Source organism: Falco rusticolus, chromosome 3 (genome assembly GCF_015220075.1).
Source record: "Falco rusticolus isolate bFalRus1 chromosome 3, bFalRus1.pri, whole genome shotgun sequence".
In the NCBI taxonomy this organism is placed as follows: domain Eukaryota; kingdom Metazoa; phylum Chordata; class Aves; order Falconiformes; family Falconidae; genus Falco; species Falco rusticolus.
The window spans coordinates 421659-441930 of NC_051189.1; the positions used below are offsets into that span (position 1 = coordinate 421659).

Here is a 20272-nt window from a genome sequence, read left to right on the forward strand (position 1 = left end):
AAGAGGCCTAAGGGACGTCTTGAGGAAGGAGTGATATTAAAGTGTTAGGCTAACAGAATCAGAGCTAGTTTGCACTGGGGTGTGCTACCTGTTTCCAGTTCACTGTGGATGGTGTGATTGCAGAGTGATGGATAGTTGCATTCTCAGACATAATGTCCATGGAAGGTGAAAGGTAAAGAGACAAATGCCATAAAACTATAAAATTGCTTCAAGGTTCAGAAAACCAATTAGACACTGAGACTTAAAAGCAATGTGGCTTCCTTGTTTTATTGAAGAGAAGAGTCAGCAGTGATTTACTGAGCCATTGCATGTTTATGTGTTGGAAGAAGGTATTGAATTATCATCAGCCAAGTAGACATTGGCAGAAAGATGAAACCAGCAAACTCAGACTGAAAATACAGCACAAACTTATAATACTGAATGTAACTGAACTCACCAAAACACGAAGTGGATTTTCCATCATTTGGAGATTTTAAATTAAAGTCTTTGAACTAGACAGAGAAGTGTCTTTAGAGCTTCTGTTTATCGGGGTCAGTACAAGACTCCCCAGGATTAAGGCAGGTTGACACAGGGTCGCAACAACCTCTTTTAGCATTGTCATCCTTAGCGGGAACTGAAAGCCCCCAGAAGCAGAAGCCAAGGTGAGAGCTGCTGCCATCACTGAATTAAACAAGACCCTAAACGTCTCTGCCATTAGAGACTGAATGAAATAACCTTACACCCAGTCACACCTGTAAGTGCTCTGATGTGTCATCTCCACACAGAAATTGCTATCAGAAGGGCTGCTGCTGCTCTCAGCACCCCTGCCCCGGAGCTGCAGGCCTGCTCCTGGATCCCTGTCTCACCCAAGCTAAGACACTGTCTGGTTTATAACCACCATATGACAAAATCCCATGACATGAACTGTGGAGCTACACGCAGCCAGACGTCCACATCTCAAAGTCTCTGTCCTTGCTGACACGTTTGAACACAGCATCTGCTAAGGAATTCACTGAGGAGAATGAAATATGCAGTGGAAATAGTCAAAAGAAAGTGAGATAACCGAAGTTTTTTGGGGAAAAAAACCAAAACCAACACACTGCCATTTCTGGTGTCATTTATAAAGCGTTCTTTCCCTTAATTTTGGAGTCTTGTAACCCAGGAACTTTGAAATCTTGTTCCTCATTCCTTTGCAAAGCTACTTTTGCTAGGCTTGCTAGCATGGCCCCTTCAGCTCCAAGCCACCAAGCATGACTTGGATGAGGTATTAGCCACCTACTTTACATCAGAGCCTATTACCTTAGTCTAATTCATCGGGTTTCACCTCTTTTTTTAAGAGGCCATTTCACCTAGGTCAGAGGAATTGCACTCTCAAAATATTCCTTTCATTTCACAAAGTATCCAGGGATTTGGACCCTGAAGTCAGGCACTGAGTGGTAGCCACGTGCAGATGACCACCACCCAGGTGACATGAAGATTGTAGGCTTCTTTCTAGATTCCTCAGCAGAGAGAGTCCCTGTGACTGAATATTGCTGGTATACAAGGAAGGGTGCGTGCTGGTGACAGAGAGGGGTGAGAGAGAAATATTGAAATAGAGATAGTTGGAATGAGGAAGCAAGGGAAGGATATAGAAGGAGGAGAACAGAAACAGCCCTGGAAGAACCTGACAGAAAATACAGTCCCCAACCTGGTCTTCAAGGTGGTATGTCCTGGGATAGGGCGGTGGTAGGAATGAAGGTGCTGGAGGAAGAAGGCAGAAGGTGGCACTTCCTCCAGTTTGCAGCCAAGCTCTGGCTGAATTGTTTCCCAAAGCACCTGGGTGTCCAGACTGTCACACAAAAAATCTGGTCCTTTTACTGTTCCCTGATCCAGCTGGTGCAAAATCATTAAAATGTTTGTGTCACGTCACACAGCACGTAAGGGATGAAAGCCACTGTGAGAATACATTTTGCTGGAGTACAGCTCTGCTCTCACCCCACCCCACCCCACCATCAGATGTGCCAGGTCCAAGGACCAAACCCCATCAGAGCACCAGCTCCCCTGGAGGGCTGGGACAGAACCATAGAACGGTTTGGGTTGGAAGGGACCTTAAAGATCATCTCATTCCAACCCCCTGCCGTGGGCAGGGACACCTTCCACCAGACCAGGTTGCTCCAAGCCCCGTCCAGCCTGGCCTTGAACACTTCCAGGCATGGGGGATCCACAGCTTATCTGGGCAGCCTGGGACAGTGCCTCACCACTGTTACAGTGAAGAATTTCTTCCTAATATCTAATCTAAATCTGCCTTTTTTTCAGTTTAAAGCCTTTCCCCCTTGTCCTATCACCACATGCCCTTGTATACAGTCCCTCTCCAGCTTTCTTGTAACCCCCTTTAGGTACTGGCAGGTGCTCTAAGGTCTCCCTGGAGCCTTCTCTTCTCCAGGCTGAGCACCCCCAACTCTCTCAGCCTGTCTTCCTAGCAGAGGTGCTCCAGCCCTCTGATCACCTTCGTGGTCCTCCTCTGGACTTGCTCCAAGAGGTCCATGTCCTTCCTATGTTGGGGAGCTGCTTGGGGGGAGCTGGGAGCAGCTCACTCCGATGCGACCAGGCACACCTGAGTTACAGGAGATAGCCGAGGCTGAGCAGAGGTTAAGGCACCGTCTCAGTTCCAGTTTGGCCGTCACAGTGTTCACCACCTGTAGCTGCCTAGCCTGCTACATCAAGCAGGAACATTTGCCTACTATTAAATTTGCCTTGATGAGTCTTTTAGCCCACACCTCAACTCCTTTGGGTTTAAAACCTGTGAAGCTGTTTAATATATTTTCCTTATACTATTCTATTTCACTTTAAGGATGAAAGAGACTGTAAATCCTTTCAAATTCAGATTGAGAAGGGTGAAGGGAAATACTGTGCCTGTGCCCGGGCAAAAGGAGATGACCCAGCTAATATCATAAGGAGATGACCCAGCTAATATCAGGCTATACATTAGCAGTGATACAGGTCATCAGAGAGTTTAGCTCTGTTCAGAATGGAGTTTGCACTCCCATGTACCTGGGCAATATTTATGCCCACTGCTGGCACACGACAGAAATAAGGAGCTGATGCATACTCTGATACACTCCACCGAAATGATGGAAGGGATGTGTAGCCTGGGAGGGGATAGTGTGCCCTTCCTTTCTTTTCCTGTGTGGGTTGTTCTTTAAAGAGGGGGGTTCCGAGGGAACCAGGAGACTGCCTCCCATGGGGTGCGCTTGCAGGACCATCATCCTTCCATGCTTCAAATAAAGCCACTCCTTTTTAAAGATTAAATAAATCTAGCACCTCTGCCTATTTGTGTACATGTCGGATCATTCGTCGTAATCAGTAAAGCTCGATGCAATGTTTCTTGCTGCACTCGCGGAGTGGCAAGGGTCTGGATGCCAGGAGCAGCGGGAGGGGTGAGCTTTGGGTGCTGCGGGGCCGAGCCAAGGCACAGCACGTTGGAGCACGGCGCGGTAACGTTCCCTTTAAGAGCCCTTTGGCTAACGGCGATGCACTGAAATGCAGGAGGTGGGACAACACCACACACAAAAATGAAGAAGTGAAGGCAGGAAAAGTTTCTCCAGAGGAAAAATGCAGGGCTTGTCCTTCACCCTGACGTCAGATCTGTCTTTAATAAAATCCCCAAAGAGCCAAGAGAAAAAGGCAGAGTGCCTAGGCTAGGTTGCCAGTTCAGGATTGCTCTGCATTCCCCAAAGTGGTGTTTTTGTTCAAAACGGCTCTAAATCTGGGTTCAATCAATGTATTTAATCCCGGCTTCCAGGGATGAGGTGGCTTTTGCCCTGGATTCTAGCAACGAGCAGCATTTTGCAGGTGAGTTTGGAAACTGCAGGAGAGACTCGTCTGCTGCAAGCACGCCTGGGTTTAGTGCAGGGTGGGCTGGGAGAGCGGGTGCGGTGGGGTGCGGGCGGGAGGGCGGGCGGCAAGGCCGGGGAGGTGGGCGAGGGGAGAGCCGGGGGGAAAGGTGAGCTGTGGGGGAAAGGAAAGGGGAAGGGAAAGGGGAAAGGAAAGGGGAAGGGAAAGGGGAAGAGAAAGGGGAAAGGAAAGGGGAAAGGAAAGGGGAAGGGAAAGGGGAAAGGAAAGGGGAAGGGAAAGGGGAAAGGAAAGGGGAAGGGAAAGGGGAAAGGAAAGGGGAAAGGAAAGGAAAGGAAAGGAAAGGAAAGGAAAGGAAAGGAAAGGAAAGGAAAGGAAAGGAAAGGAAAGGAAAGGAAAGGAAAGGAAAGGAAAGGAAAGGAAAGGAAAGGAAAGGAAAGGAAAGGAAAGGAAAGGAAAGGAAAGGAAAGGAAAGGAAAGGGGAAGAGTGCAGAAGTGTCTCGGAGTTGAGTCCATCTCTGCTCACCATCCAGGTGGATCTGCACAGAAAACTGTAGTGTGGTTTGGCGTTTGGTTTTCCTTTATTATTATTATTATTATTATCTTTTATTGCTATTATTTGCATTGTGGAGCATGAGAGGGAGAAGATCACCCATTCCATTCCTGTCTGAAGCAGCCAGGGTGAGGCTGGTGGAGGAGCGGGCTGGAGGGGAAAGGGCAGGTCCCCGACGGGCAGCGGTGCCCAGAGGGGCTGGGGCTGAAGCAGCACGGGACCGGGACCGGTGCGGGGTCAGGGCCGTGCCGTGCCGTGCCACAGCAGGAGCCGTGCCGTGCCATAGCAGGAGCCGTGCCGTGCCGTGCCACAGCAGGGGCCGTGCCGTGCCACAGCAGGAGCCGTGCCGTGCCACAGCAGGAGCCGTGCCGTGCCGTGCCACAGCAGGAGCCGTGCCGTGCCACAGCAGGAGCCGTGCCGTGCCGTGCCATAGCAGGGGCCGTGCCGTGCCACAGCAGGGGCCGTGCCGTGCCACAGCAGGAGCCGTGCCGTGCCGTGCCATAGCAGGAGCCGTGCCGTGCCGTGCCACAGCAGGGGCCGTGCCGTGCCACAGCAGGAGCCGTGCCGTGCCGTGCCACAGCAGGAGCCGTGCCGTGCCGTGCCATAGCAGGGGCCGTGCCGTGCCACAGCAGGGGCCGTGCCGTGCCACAGCAGGAGCCGTGCCGTGCCGTGCCACAGCAGGAGCCGTGCCGTGCCACAGCAGGAGCCGTGCCGTGCCGTGCCATAGCAGGAGCCGTGCCGTGCCACAGCAGGAGCCGTGCCGTGCCGTGCCACAGCAGGAGCCGTGCCGTGCCGTGCCATAGCAGGAGCCGTGCCGTGCCACAGCAGGAGCCGTACCGTGCCACAGCAGCGGCCGGGGCCGGGCCGGCCGCTCCCCGCAGGTGTGCAGCTGCGCGGGGCGGCCAGAGGAGGGGGGTTTGTTTGCCCCTCTCCGACCTCTTGTAGCTGCCCAGTCCACGCAAGCAGTAGCTGCTTTCCTTCCCCCCTCTCTGGAAAAAACCTGTATGGGGAAGCCGCTCATCTCAGAAGGTGTTTTACTTTACTTTTCTCGGTGCGTGCTTATGGCTTGTGTGAAATCCCCGGGGCGGCTGGCGGCTGCGAGCTGCGCTGCTCGGGAAGGTGGCGATGGCGGCAGGCGGGCGGGGGGAGCGGGCAGTGCCTGTCCCGGCCCCCTCCCCCCCCACCCCGGGGGCGGCGGCCGCACGCCGCCTGGGGACCGCGCCGTTCCCCTTCCCCATCCCCATCCCCGGAGGCTACGCTGGACTCGGGGCTCGGGCAGCCCTGGGGACCCCGGGAGAGAGGGTGGCTCCTCGGGACCCGCCTGGGCTACCCGGCTCCAGGCCGGGGCATTCCCGGAGCCAGACAGAGGCGAAGCCGCGGTTGTGCCCCGCTTCTGCTCCGGGGCGGGTAACGTAACTGCTTTGCACCGGGGATATTTTGCTTTGCAGGGCTGCCGGCATCAGGCTGGCTTGTGTATTGCGAGATAAAGCGGGGCTTTAAAGCAAGAAGGTAACACACGTGATGTGGTACACCAGCCGCACCTGTGTGAAAGCAGATGGAGAAGTGATAAGTCCTGCGTGAATGTTGAGATGGACTGATAACGGGGGCTCTTCTAGAAAAAAATCCAACACAAAACTAACAACAAACAAAATGCAGCGCTTGGGCTCTCTGAGGTAGGTTGGTTCTTACCTCAGTTGATCTTTGCTGAGCAAGTAAAAAGTCACACAGAGGGAGCCACCCGCCACCCCCCACCCCCTGACAGTGTTACTAGGGAAGATCTGTGTGAGCCTTATAAATCTTAGTGGTTGTCCTGAGTTTCTTTGATATCAAAGATGCTTGTAACAAAAGCTGCTGTAGCATGTAACTATGGGTGAGTGCATGCAGACACATGTGCCGGCTGTGGGGGTGAGTGCAATCCAAATATTGCTGGCAGCATATATAGTCAAAAGAGTATCTAAAAAGAGTTTGAAACAGTATCAAAAATAGCCTACAAAGAGTCCTGGGTCTCAGCTGTTTCAGTTCAAGCTGTCCAATGAACTGAGCAGGTGAAGCCATGTCTTTCTGGAGGGTCCCAGGGGCATTGTCGTCACCCCCATGGAGCTGGACCTTAGAAGGTTGCGCTTAGAAATCATTGAGCTGGGGTGATTTCTCCCCACTAATGAACTGGCTTTCTGTGGGTCTTTTCAAACCTGAACTGGGATGTGATGGGGGGGTTAGTAAGCTGATGAAGGCATACATAATGGGGAAATGGAGAAACAGGGGTGAAAAGAGTGTACAGCATGGATAGATGAGAGGGGCTGCAGAGTGCAACTGGCAGGCAGTATTAGTCTACATAATACTTAAAGGACTTTTAGGAAAGGAGCAGGCTTAGTCTGCTTAAGGAGACAGTGTCTGAAGGAGCAAAGGGATATTGCCATTGTTGTGGGATATAGTGAATATTTAGCTGGTATTGGCCACCCTGCTCATGAGACATATTTTAGCTAAGTTACAATGGTCACAACAAATGAGTGCTGATAAAGCTCTGACACTATCCCACCTCATTGTCTATTGTGTTGCATCTTTGTGGCATCATCATAACAGTAATAAAGATATTTTCAACACTGCAGAGGCATCCATGGAGTGGCAGCAGCAGGCAGGTCACTGTACACAGGCCCATGGTCTCCCTGGTGACTTGTCACTCTTCACATAGGTGAAGAAATATGGACAGAAAAAGATGCTCCACTGGGAAAAAGGATGGTTGATTATCTGGAATATGACTGGAATATACCTACTTGTTTGAGGGAAAAAGGCAGAGTTGATATGGGAAGGTCAGGCAGGCCTCAAAGGGCATTTCAGAAGACAGCTGTCAGGTTCTGCGGGAGTGTCCCTTACCCCCCAGTACTGTATTAAGCTACAGGCAGTTAATGAGTTCTTAAACAGTTTTATCAACAAGTTTTTTATTAGGGCATAACTTCACGGGTGATGGGCTTGGGAAGAGAAAAATAGCTGAGCATAGCTGGACTTTCAGGCATAAGTTTTCCAACATTTCTTAAATATTTGTTTTCCTTTCATAGAGATAAGGGCAGAGACCATGAGAGCCCAAGTCCCATCAAGTAGGTTGAGATTCCTCAGTGGCTGAGTCATTTTTTCAGCAAGGACTTTAAGGCTGGATGTGTTGACCCCTTTTCAGTGTGGTACATTGAGGAACTGGAGCCAGGATCTTCAGCCTTTAGTCCTGATGACTCAGCAGATATGAGACCCCTTGTTTAGATGGGACGAAATGTCCCAAACCAGGATGATGATTAGAAAAGAAATTCTGCACTTTGTAGAAAATTAGTAAAGGAGATTATATAGGAAGAAGAATAGCACTGGAAGTATATAAAACATTTGAAGTGGAGGAATGGGTGGTGTGTAGATCTAGAAATCTAAATTAAAATAAATAGAAAAGGAGTGAATGCAAACCTGCAGGCTTTTCCTTTAATGGTGCTAGTGAGCAGCAAGTCAAATAGCAAAGAATAGTGTTGCACTTCATCACATAACTAGTAGGCAACTATTGACACTTCTATTTGATGTGATGGCAGTCATGGCACACAACACCAGACTTTTGGCTTTAGTGGGTGGGAGGGAGGAGAGAGATGTTCAAAGATGGTTTTATAAAGGCACCATCTCCTTTGTGAACACTGATTTCACTAGATAGTCACTGATAATGACCCAAGTTCAGGGCTGCCTCCGCCTGTGTGGAAAGTGGTTTGAGAACCATAATGCGTGGTTTTTCCTTCTTCTTTTTCTAAAATTATTGCTATGGATGTGAGGCCAAGAATTTGTAAGATGTTTGGATTTGGTGGCAGGAAAAAATGATTACATTTCTTTGGACTTCCAGGCAAAACCACATTCTGACCAAACATGACCCTCCCCCCCCCCCAAAAAAAAAAAAAGCTACATAATGATTTATTAATTTATCTATTTGCTCTGCTAGAAGCTCATATGTAGTCTAAAGCTAAAGGTTCCAGACACCTTTATTCTCGCCTGCAAAATCCTGTGGCTCTCCAGGAGAGGTGAGCTGAGGTTTAGCTATTGAGTGCTTCTTAACGGAAGGCTACAGGCTTGCAACATGGATAGTGATGCACAGATAATCTTAGGCAGCGTAGGTTCAAAGTTGATGTGTCTTGTCCCTTTGACCTTCTACCATTCCCTGTTGCTTGACAGTATCTGATTACCAGAGACAGGCTTGATAAACTTCTCTTTAGAAAGTCTCCTATCCTACACGTCCATAAATTGTAGATGTTGATTAAAATTATCCTGGTTACAGCAGCTAAGATTCAGCTATGCAAGTGAGTATCTGGTGGCTCAAAGCTGGTAGACTTAATCCCTGTGGGTATGGCTGCATCATATGTGGGGCTTTCCCAAAACTGATCTTTTATTTGGCAGTCCCCCTCACAAATCCACTTGCAGAAGGAAATCATTGCCAAGGCAACATCCTAAAGGTAGCACTGAATGTGCTTCACATTTATCAGAGGTCCTGACCAAAGACTGTTTCTGATGAAGATGCCTCCTAAACACACAAACTCACACATAGCTTTGCTAAGAGCAGCAGGTTTTCATGCATTTTCTTCCTAACTTCTGTCAGTATTTGAATTTGCTTTGGTAGCCATCAGTAGCCAGTGTGCGACAGTCTCTTGCTAGCGTTAACCAAGAGAAAGCCGGGGGCAGGAACTGGCTTCCTCACCACCCTTGCAGTGTGCCACTGCCTATTTGTGTCCCCTCGGGCAGGTCATGTCCCCATTTCACACAGTCCTGTCTGCGCTGAGAGTACTTTGCTATTGGGGCTTCTCCAGGGAAAGGTATTAATTAAAAATGATAGCTGTGGGTTTTAGCAAAAGCATGAGATTTACACAATTATACTGGGTGTCTGTCTTTTGAAAGGCTTGTGCATGTTTAGCTTCTCCTGCCCTCCCCAGGAGCTATGAAAAGGCACCAGCCAAAAACGTTTGAAGTCCTCCATAGCCATATGGGACATTTGACTTCTTTCTTCAGAAGCTATAGGCACCCATGTCAGGATGTGAAGAGTTGCTTTAGCATCTTTCCAGTACTCAGCTTAGTGAAAACTGCTCTTTTTGGATGGCCTCAGTGTCCCAGAGGGGCCTTGAGCATTCCTGTCTGGACAGCTCTGGCTTTCATGCACAAGTGAAAATAAGGCTGTTTAAAAAAAAAAAAAAAATAAATAAATAAAATAGTATCATGTATGTGAACACTGGCAGCTGCAGCCTGGCAAAAGCTGAATGCCCACAGCCTCAGCTGAAGATACATTTGAGTATCAAGCCTGACGGTGTCCCATGTTGTGGACCAGAAAGCAGGGTAAGGTTTCCTAAGTCTTCCAGATTTGTCAGCAGGAGGTGCAGGCGGGCACCCTCGATTAAGGTGTTCCCCCTGATTGCCCCTTTGGTTTCTTATAATACAGCTCAATCATCCTCATTCTTAGGGTCCTTATGTTAAAACCAGAATTTTTTGTTTCTATTAAATAGAAACTTTGAGTGACAGCTGTCAGTGGGCAATGATGGGCCCAAACAAAGCCTACCCATTCGTTTTCTTTCTGTGTTCTGAGGTCCACCAAGAATTCGGACCTAGTTTCTTGGACTGGGTTTATAGCACCCAATTTCCCCATCACTCCCTCTTTCAAGTTTTGTCCCACCCAGGATTTGCTGCGTCCTGAGATGAGTTCCCTTCAGCATCCCATTCCTGCAGGCTGGCAGGGGCGTCACAGGGCTTTATATTTACAGATGTGTTCCTGGGCCAAGGGACTCTGACTCTGCTACTTTAGCAGCTACTTAGTGCTGCTTTGGTTTCCTGGGTGTGGGTGAGGATGACTGGTTCTCCTGCACCCTGGTGGTCTCCCAGGTCTGGATGGAACCTCCACTGGTGCCTCTGCTATTTATTGCCTCCATACTGAAACCTTATGTGTTTCCCTCTTTGCTGCTGCTTGTTCTGGCATCCTGGATGAAGCTAATGGAGTCCTCTTAATCCCTTGTGCTTTCTAATAGCCTGCTGCTGGGCTTTGACTTGTACTCTTTGCATCTGGGCTAGCTGTGGGAAGGTAGAAGGGAGAAAAGGCATTTTTATCTCTGTGGGCGCCAACAGCTGGCTCTGCTCTACAAGTAATTCTTCTTGTGGATGGGGAAGGAAAGGACATCCTTTAGGTTGAAACAGCTGTGGAAGAAGATAACACTTAAGCTAAGCTTTGCAGCACAATTTGAAAAATGGATTTCTAATACTTGGGTTACTAATGCATTCCTGGACTGTGTGGTCATCTCTGTGTTCCTCTTCTCTTTCCCAATAGCTCCCACATTGTTCTTCTGTTTTACTAGTCTGGGTCTGTCATTCTACTTAACAAATGAGAGATGAGCAAGTTGGAAGGCCAAGTTTCATGAACTCCAGAATGGTGTGCAATGAGCACACAGGGAAACCTGAGAGGTATTTGCAGAAATAATCTTGGGCTTATGCATCATCTACGGAGGGTTGTGAGTCACCTAGATCCTGATGTTGCTGGACATATGCACAGTGATGTCTTTGCTGTCATGGAGCAACTCCAGCCCTGCAGAAGGACCTTCTCCTAAGAGATTGCCTTGCAGATTCGGATGGAGTTAGAAGAAAAAATGTCTCATGCTTGGTGGTGGGGCAGCATAGCAAGATCACTTGGTCTAGCATTTCATTGACAGATGAACAGAAATCACAAAAACGGTAGTGCTTTGAGTGCTTTTATACCTTTTTGTTAGAGTTGAAACAAACTTCTTCTACCCAGCTTGAGGTAAACCTGTCCTTTCTCTTCCTAACATACTGAAATCACCTCCACTGAAAGGCTTCCAGGTGGATATGAAGCATTGGTTTTATTTTGCAAAAAAAGGTTGGACCAGATGATCCTTGAAGTCCCTTTCAACCTGGTATTCTATGATTATTACATCTCTAGCATGCAACTGTCTAGCTTGACTGAATTAGTAGCTACATTAGATTTAGAAATATAGAAAAATTGTATCTGTATATAATGGAAAGAACACAGTAACGTCAGTAGTAGTAAGCAACTTTGTCATTCTGTACCGTATCTGACACAAAACTTGCCACGTGCCACCAGAAATAGTGCAATCCCCACAGACTTCACAACTTTGACCAAAATTGCTCTTGATGACTCGAGGATTATCTTTTTTTTTTTTTTTTTATTTTATTTTTTTTTATTAGAAGGTAGCAAATTTTTAGCTGTACAGGAACGGTTGCACTTTCCCCTTTCTAGCATTCATGAATGCAACTCAAACTTTAATTTCTCAGTGGTTTAGAAGTTTTGATTCCTTTCCATGCTCTGTCAGCTTTCCAAACTACCATCCTGCCTTCCTTTTTGGTCTTTCCTTACTGAAGCTTTTTGAGTAACAAAACAACAGTAAGATGAGTGGGGGATTTTCTCTTTCTCTTGCTGAAGCTTCCTCATCTCCATATAGATGTGCTTGGCCTGTGAAAGGAAGATTAGTGGAAAGAAGGGAGCATGACTTTGCTGAAACTCGGTTTGATGCCTTTTGGGGACAGCACGAATCACCTGAAGCAGTGACTCTGGTGAACTATTTTTACTCCATGAAGGGGCCAGCCTTCTTGCCCTGGGCTGACAAGTAATGTACCAGGCCCCTGCAAAAAGACTGGCCATTTCCCCAGGAAGTTCTACACTATCTCAAAGCATCTCCTGACTCTGCTCTGAACACGTATCTCATTGTCACTGCCATACCTCTTACATGATGTCCGTGGCATTCTCACATTTGTGATGCAAGAGGTCACACTGCATCTGTGTTTTTTGGACTTGTGAGCCCTCCTTTCTGGTTTTTGAAGTCCACCAATACATTCCTGGATGTGTATGATGACCAAGCAGGCTATAGCTCGCATGATGATCACCAGCTTATACCTGCTCTGACAAAGAACTTTCTGTATCTGGTCTGATAAGAAGGCAGAGGCATCGAAATCCATATGGGAGGAATTAAGTGCTCCTCTGAACGGCTGGCATATGTACTTGACTGCCCGCAGGCTACTAGTTCCCTGGTTTTAGAGTAACAGCTGGGTCATTTTAGCTGTTTAGCAAGGAGGGACCAAACCACAAAACCTGCAGCCAGTGCTGAGAATCTGCAAGTGGATTACATTATAAAACTCTTTGGTTACATTTTTATGAGAAAATAAGGATGGAAAATTAATTAGGAAAATATCCAGGTTCCGTTAACTAGTTTGGCCATTCAGCAGGTGATTTATTTATCAGCACTGCTGGCAATACTTCCTGCTGGATCTTGGTCTGAGAGGACTAGGTCATACCCACAGCATCTGTATGTGGGCTGATATACATTGCTGTAAGAGAATGAGGGCAAATTCCATTGGCTTCTTTCTGTGAGTTTTTCTTTCACATTTGACCCTAGCTATTGCAGTTACTGTAATTAAATAAATAATGACATCCCTGCTATTTAACAGTTCATTCATGGAGATCATTCAGTATTAATTTTCACTGTTTTACTAGAGTGCCAAGTGTACATTTTTAAAATCACATTTAATTGAACATTTCTATGAGGTGTAGCTCTCCATGAGCCTGGCAGAGGGGTCAGAGAGACTGCAAGTTGACATCTGTGAGACAGTGGATTTCTGGAGGTCACTTGACTTATTTTTCCAGATTTTGCATCAAAACCAGTACTAAGCTTCTTCAATGCACTAGGGTTCCCCAAAGAGGTGGTGTGATCATGCACACACAGGCTGGTGAATTCCTTGCCCACCAAAAGCTGCCTGTGTGTGGGTGGGCTCCTGAGTTTGTGGTGGAGCGACACATTATGTGCCTGGTTTCAGGCTCAGATAAGATGCTTCTGCTTCTTTTAGATTATATGCCCAATTCTGTGTGATGTACATATACATATATATAATACACATACGCATATACCACCCCACACCCCCACACCTGAGTATTTTTATCGTTTGTGTCACTTTTTCCATATGTATCATATAGGCAGTCTGTTTGGACTAGAGGTGACATGTGTGCCATATCTTTGACTGTCGCCCCCCTTCCCCTAACTATATTAAAATGCTTTCGGAGTATCATCTAGGAGGCTGGAGTATTTTATTAGAGGAGTAAATGGATATTATGGCAGCAAAGCTGAAATCCCTTTAACACCTCTGCATCCTCGATGATCGTACCATTTTATAGAGGAATAATTAAAGAATTGCATTTGTCTCATTCCCATGGGACTGTATGACCATAAAGGTGTTGAGCCTGGTTTTATTGTTCACCCTGTAACATACAGGGGAAGCTTTCTTAGAAAAACTGTCTCTACAGCGGGAGCTGGGTGGCTGGGAATATTTTGGCTTAACACTCACTCCCCATACACTTCCCAAAAGTGTTATTTTTTTTCTGACACATCTTGCGTCTGAGGGGCAGCCTTGGCCGGGGGAGATGCTCGGAAACAGCAGGGTACTGTGCAGGGCTGCTGGGGAGGGGGCACCGCTGCCCCCCACACGTGCACCGGTGGCTGGGGAATGCCGGTGCCCGAACCTGGCCCGAGGCTCCGCTCTCTGGACCCCCAGGCAGCCAGCGCCAGTTAGGGGAGACAAGCAAAAATGTCGGTACTCATATAATTAGAAATTCGTCTTTATCCTCCTGGAGACAAACCACAGAGCTGGTGTCCTCCTCTGTGTACGAAAGCAGTAGTGTCAACTGTTTACAGGCTGTGATGTTGCTGCTTTCCCGTTTGGGGTCTTTTAGGATGGGGAAGTGGCAGCATTTGCATGTTGTGGGTTTTGGGAGGTATGTGGGCACCGATGGGCATGAAATCTAAGCAATTTCCTCCTTGCGACCTGCCAAAGCGCTTCAGTGCCAAGGTGCCAGATTCCCCATGTCAGTGGGTTATGATAAAGCTGCAGTGATACCCTGGCCTGAGCAAGGCTTCTTGGTATTTGGGTGGGGTTTTTTTTTGTGGTTTGGTTTTAGGTTGGTTGTTGGAGGTTTTTTTATTATTATTATTTTTTATCATTCATAGTGTCAGCAGGTGTCTGGATCAGAAATGGGAATTTTGTCACCTCGTTGGTTTAGACCTCGTCTCCAGCAGGTATCGTAGCTGCATGGAGGCAAGAGTGAATCACAGGTGAAGGACTCATTTCATCACTTTGCACAGATCCAGCAAGTTATAAACTGCTTATCACCACTGATCTGTTGGTTTGGAAGGTGTTGGAGAGGTGAAAGAGTCTTGCCCTTCTGCAGGCATCAAGTGCATGCGATGGTTCAAAGTTAAAACACTAAGCAACTGACTTTGCTGAACTGACAACATCTGAGAGTCAGCTCAGTGGAACAATTTCATTTTTGCATCCAGTAAAAACTAAACAACTTAGTTTACTAGCTGTGTGTAGGAGGAGTATCATGGTATAGTTACAGTGTAGGAACAAGAAATCTCACTTCTTTTTTTGGCTCTACTACAGACATCCTCTCTGCCTTTGGGACAGTCTCTTCATCTCTTGGGTCCCAGATGAAAACAGAGTTATTCAATAATTTCATTCTTGTGAAAGGTGCTGCTTTCCACCATGAGAAATCCCTCCTAGAAGCAGAATGCAACATGCTCTGCTTGCTCATGCAGGTGCCATGTGTGCATTCCCATCCGGAGAGCTGACACCTCTGAGTATATCAGCCTCTGCATTTACTGCTTGCACCAGTTACTTTAGGTTCATACTCTGGCATCTTTTTCACCGAAGCCCTGAATTTCAGTTCTGTTTCCACTGGCTTCAGGGGAAGGACCATTAATTCTCCAGCACAATGCATAGTTTTCCTATGCTAATATCTTCACTCTTTTTCTTTTTTCTTCACGTAATTGTGCCAGGAGGTGTTCTCATTTCCTTGCTAGTAATTTCCACTGTATTTAATTCGAAAGCAATGGCTTTGTCCCCGGAGCCTTGTAAAAGCCAAAGGCAAATCTACTGGCTTCTCTCTTTTTCCTCCTTCCCCATTTGCAATGTGTCAGCTTTTGTGGGAGGTGGGAGGGAAGGTACAGATGCTCTTGGGGGCTTTCTGTTGTGTTTTAAAACAGGATCTGAGCTTCAAATGTGTCTGGAATAATGTTTGTAGTGCAAAGACCAGACTGGCTTGAGAGCTGGCTCTAACTCCTTCTGAGTCCCCTCCTTCCCGTTGCCTGGGTTTGCTCTTTCTGCTATTTCTGGGCCAGCTCTTCAGGAACAGCCTGTTCCCCCTGTTCTGGGGCTCACCACCACTCCTCCTCCTTTTCCATAACACATGGGAGAAGATGCTGTCTGTAGCCATCACTCTGCTGATTGCTGCCTTGTAGCAGTGCATGCTAAAAAAGAAAATGCCCCTTAGAAAAGTTGTTTGGATCAGTCCATCTCTCAAGCCTTGCATGGGAGACTTACATGGGTGATCTTTTCACCAAGCTCCCCTTGGCTGTCTCTCCCTGTGATCCTGATGGCTCCTCATCCTTGGTGCGCTGCTCAGCTACCACTATGGGCAGCCAAAATGTGGGTGAGAGAACCCCATGTTCTTATCCTGACAGCATCCAGGACACACTCCTGGGGCTACAGCGTGGGGCTGGCCAAGGCAGCTAAGCCTAGACTAGTGACCCAGGTGTCTGTGCAGCCACAGCCTCAGGTGGCCCCCTCTTGACATGGGGCTCCAGAGCAGGAGATGGGCTTTTGGCCTGCTGCAAAACTGTTTTGCAATGTGATGGCCGTGTGAACTTGCATGAAGGCTTAACCAGCTTCATCCAAGCCTTGCAAGCCAAATACTCTGGGACAAGCCCTGCTGATTTTCAGAAAGGGAAAGAATTATGTTCCTAGCCATGAGCTAGCAGCCAAAAGACGGTTCCTTCCGATGCCAGCTCCATAACATTTTAAATGTGGTGCTCCATGGATATCCAGACAACACAGACAAGATGTAGAGAAACAGTCCATGACAAGGTAAGGAAACTTTGATGACTGTAAGAGAATATCAAAGTGAATATTTTGAATCCAAATACAAGGTTTTCTTTAAAGAATGCTATCAAGTGGCCAAACTATTCAATAGAAACTTCTCTTTGAATTCAGAGTGCAGAGAAGATCTCAGAGCATCCGTGGATGGGAACTTCCTCATGAATCCCAGTTCAGTGCTGAAGGAGCACTGTTTTGGACAAAACTACTTTTATTCTCTTCTCATTCATGTCAAACAAACCTATATGAGGTAATACGACTAGTAGTCATTCCCAGTGATCTGAATGTTACCAGTGGACCTGCTGTCTCCTAGCAGTTGCACTGGCTTTTCAGCCTCTGCCTGTGGAAAGCCCCAGTGTTTCCTTCTGTTGCAAAATCTCATAATATTTTGTGGTCATCTTATTTCATTTTAATGCTATTTAAGTGATGTACATTTCCTACAGTTTCACTTATTTTTTTGCCAATCTGCTACCTATATGAATTATCTGATGCTATTAAGATCTACTGCATGAAATGATAGATCAACATTTAACCTGAATCGTGTAATCCCATGAGACAAAAAGCCCAGGATATGGATCTAAATCACTCTAAGACGCTGAGTAAGAAGGACACCCCAAGTGCCATGTGAGTAGCAAAATTCTCATCTTTTGGCTCACCTTCTGATAAAGCTAAATGCTTTTCATGCCTTTTTCTGTGGTTCTGATGAGCTGGAGGGGTTTCAGACACCGAGCATTGTCCCAGGCTTACACAGTGCATTAACAGATAGTTTCTGTTGGGTGGTGGGGGTGGGCAGAAAAGCCCTTGTGTGTTACAATTACAATGCTGAATTCAATTGTGTTCTTGGAAAGGTTAATGAGAGCTCTGTTTAGGGTCAGGAACCTGAGACCAGATCCACATCAGTGTTCCAATATCTCTATTTTTCTCTGCTGGTGTCTGAATCCAAATGGAAACGAATGAGACTTGGACAGCCCTCTGAGGCTGTGAACCTGGCTGAAGAAATGGGGAAATAGAAAATCAAAATTACAACTTCATAGGGTTATTCAGCCAAGGAGAGTAAGGGAGAGAGGAGAAAAGTGGCCTGGAGACCCAGGGAAATGTGGTGTATGCTGAGAAATGGACAGTCATGAGATGTCTGGTCCACAGTGGTTTGGCTGCTTCTGGATCAGCTCAGCCATAGGGTCTGGCAGTCATCCTCAAGCTGGTAAATTCGCATCGTGTGAGACTTCCTTGAACTTGAATAGGCTTTATTTCTTCGTGGTGGCCTGGAAAGTGGATGCTATTGCTGATAAGTGCTGTCCAGCTGCCAGCACACTGGAGCCTGCTCTCTTCCCTCTCTGTACTTTGTTGCTGCAGAACTTGCACAGTCGAGGTCTTTCTTTTTTGTATTAAATCTCAACTGTTAATCTTCTTGGTAAATTTGAGGGGAAAAAAAGACAAGTTAAAAAATGAGCTTCTGACTCCTGATTCCACTTTCCTGTTGATACAGCTGTGTGTTTCCTACTGGCTCAGTAAACATTTTAACCCTTCAAATCTTGCAGTTGTGTTGCTTCAGCATCACCACTTTCTCTCATTAAAGCAGATTTCCCCTCTGGTATCAGTCCAGAGGAGCTTTCTGAGCTTTTTTTTTTTTTTTTTTTTTTGTGCACATCCCCACATGTTTATACATCCCGTTGTGGTTTAACACTTTGTTCACAAAGACCAGTATTTCCTCTTGTTTTTGGTGAAAACACTTCTCTCCTTTGAAACCTCCACTTTCTGGTGTTGTGTTCTGGGAGGAGAAAGTAATTATACCTTCCAAGTTTAATTCACAGTAATTACAATTCAATTAATAAATCCCAAGCAGAAGCGATGTACCAAAATTCTATAAACAGAATTTTTATTGAATAAGATGAGAAAGTATCTACTGGACTTCAGCTTGGGATAAATTATATGCCAAGGATTTTTCAGCTCTTCATACCAGAACAAAATCTTCATCGCATGTTTTCATTCTGGTGTTGCATGGCTATTTAATTGACGACGTTGGTGGTATCACATCCATTGGTGGGGAACTGTTGCATGCTGAGTGAAACCTCTCTGCTTCTGTATACCCAGGCTGAAGAATACTCTGGCTGTCAGATAATCATTCCTCTTATATGAACAAAAGGGAAAAACTTTGTCTTTTTGCTGAAGTAGATGGGTTGAGGGTGCTCAGCTGCAGTGTCCCCCGTTTGAAGTCCTACAGACACCTCTGAAAGTCATACTCAGCAAAATTAATATGCTAACAAGATGAATTCTTGGTTTTCTATGGGTGAACAGATAGAACTTTGCTCTTCTCAGGCATATCACCAGCATAGTGACAGGCTTATAGCCCTTTTAGCAGCTCTGGATTTCCTACCTCTCCCAATCCATACTGATATCCTCATAGAGGAATTCTCTTGGGATCTCCCTTGCCCTTATTCTCTGACTGCCATCTCCCTTGATGGCAGCTGCTCATTCCTCCATGGTCTGGGCAGCTCACAATCTTCGGTGTTCTTTTCTTGTAGCAAAAGGACCGTTACCACTCCTGTTCTGCAGGCCTAGGGAGGCTAACAGCTCAGATCAAATTGCAAAGTCACGCCCTAGTCCTTCAGACTGGAGTTTATCTTCTGGACCTTTAGCAGCCCTGAAGTTCGTCATTTTCTCTAGATGAGCTACTGAGTCTCTTGTGTGGTCAGTGCAGTGGTCCTGTCTGCTGGCAGCAGGGAGAGGTCAAGGCTTTGCATCCAACAGCTGCAACTGCAGCTTCTTGCATGGGGAAGCGGAAGAGAGTGGGGTCTTTTGTACATAATCTCACCAGTGCAAAACTTCCCACTGACCTGCTGAGGGAGCGTCTTGCCAATGTGGTAGCTGCTTATAACCAAATCTGCAGTCTTTTACAACACTGGACGGTGAGCTGGTGATTTGCTCAGTGACATCTTTGGAGCCATTGTGGATATGCGTTTGATTGTCAGTGGTTGTTATTTGGTGACTAGCTCTGTATCAATCTGACTGTGCAAACATCTGCATTTCATTAGCAACAATATTCTTTTAAGGCATTTATGTTTTAGTCATGCTGTTCTGGCAGCCTGACTGCAGTGACTGCGGGAAGCAAACAAGATGCATCCCTGTGCAATAACCATGTGGCTTGTGGTCTGCATTAGAAAAGGAACATACCATTCTCTTAAGCAACTGCCATTTAATGCAAGTTGCTTACATTGTCTCCTTTTAGTAGTTTTACCTGTAACTATGTCTTACTGCATTGGTACCTCCAGGTCCCAATCAAAACGGATTGCCTCTCACTCTCCAGTGAGAGGAAATGTTCCCAGATAAACAAAAGTATATCTTGTGAGAGTTTTGTTGTTGTTTTTTTCTCTCCTTTCTTTCCTTTTCTCAGGGAAAGCTGATCAGACATCTCTGTTGTGCAAGAACTGAGTAGCTTCTACATTGACTGAGAAGGAAAAAGTTCTTTTTCTGCCTTTAACGGGATGAATTGATCCTCAGATGGCTGTGTACTCCAAAGTTTTGCCCTCCTGTTGGACTTGTCTGGAAAGCAGCATTTTTTTCCTTTCTTAAGAAAGAAGTGGAGGTTGGTTTGTTGGTTGGTTGGACCCGTAGCTCAAGTGAAGTTAATGACAGCATTCAGCAAATTAATAATAATGTAAAAACACTTCATGGTTTTCCATGCCTTATTAAAGTCACTCTTTGGAATTGCTTTATTATTTTTTCGTTTCACTGAAAGCAGTGATGATGTTGATTTCTAGCATGGTCCCCAGATAGGTTAGAGTCTCTTAAGAAGAACTCATTTATCTCAGATTGGTGCCAGCTTTAAGGGATTAGTTTCATATTAGATGGCACTCAGTTTTGTGGACTTCTGATGGATGTCCGTTTCATTCCCTTAGGCTCTGGCACTGTAGGGCATTGCACACCTCACCACCGCTGAGACTGAGCTGAGGAGCTGGGTAAGAATATCAG

The 20272-nt window shown here is 46.6% G+C and overlaps 1 protein-coding gene across 1 annotated transcript in view; it reads left to right on the forward strand.

Moving 5' to 3' along the window:
- Positions 1 to 3654: 3654 nt before the first annotated feature.
- CCN4 (cellular communication network factor 4) overlaps positions 3655 to 20272 on the forward strand; it is a 38460-nt gene continuing 21842 nt past the window's right edge. The window contains exon 1 of the mRNA XM_037380891.1: positions 3655 to 3810. Coding sequence (XP_037236788.1) covers positions 3763 to 3810 — 48 coding nt within the window. The 5' untranslated portion in view covers positions 3655 to 3762. The remainder of the gene's footprint in view (positions 3811 to 20272) is intronic.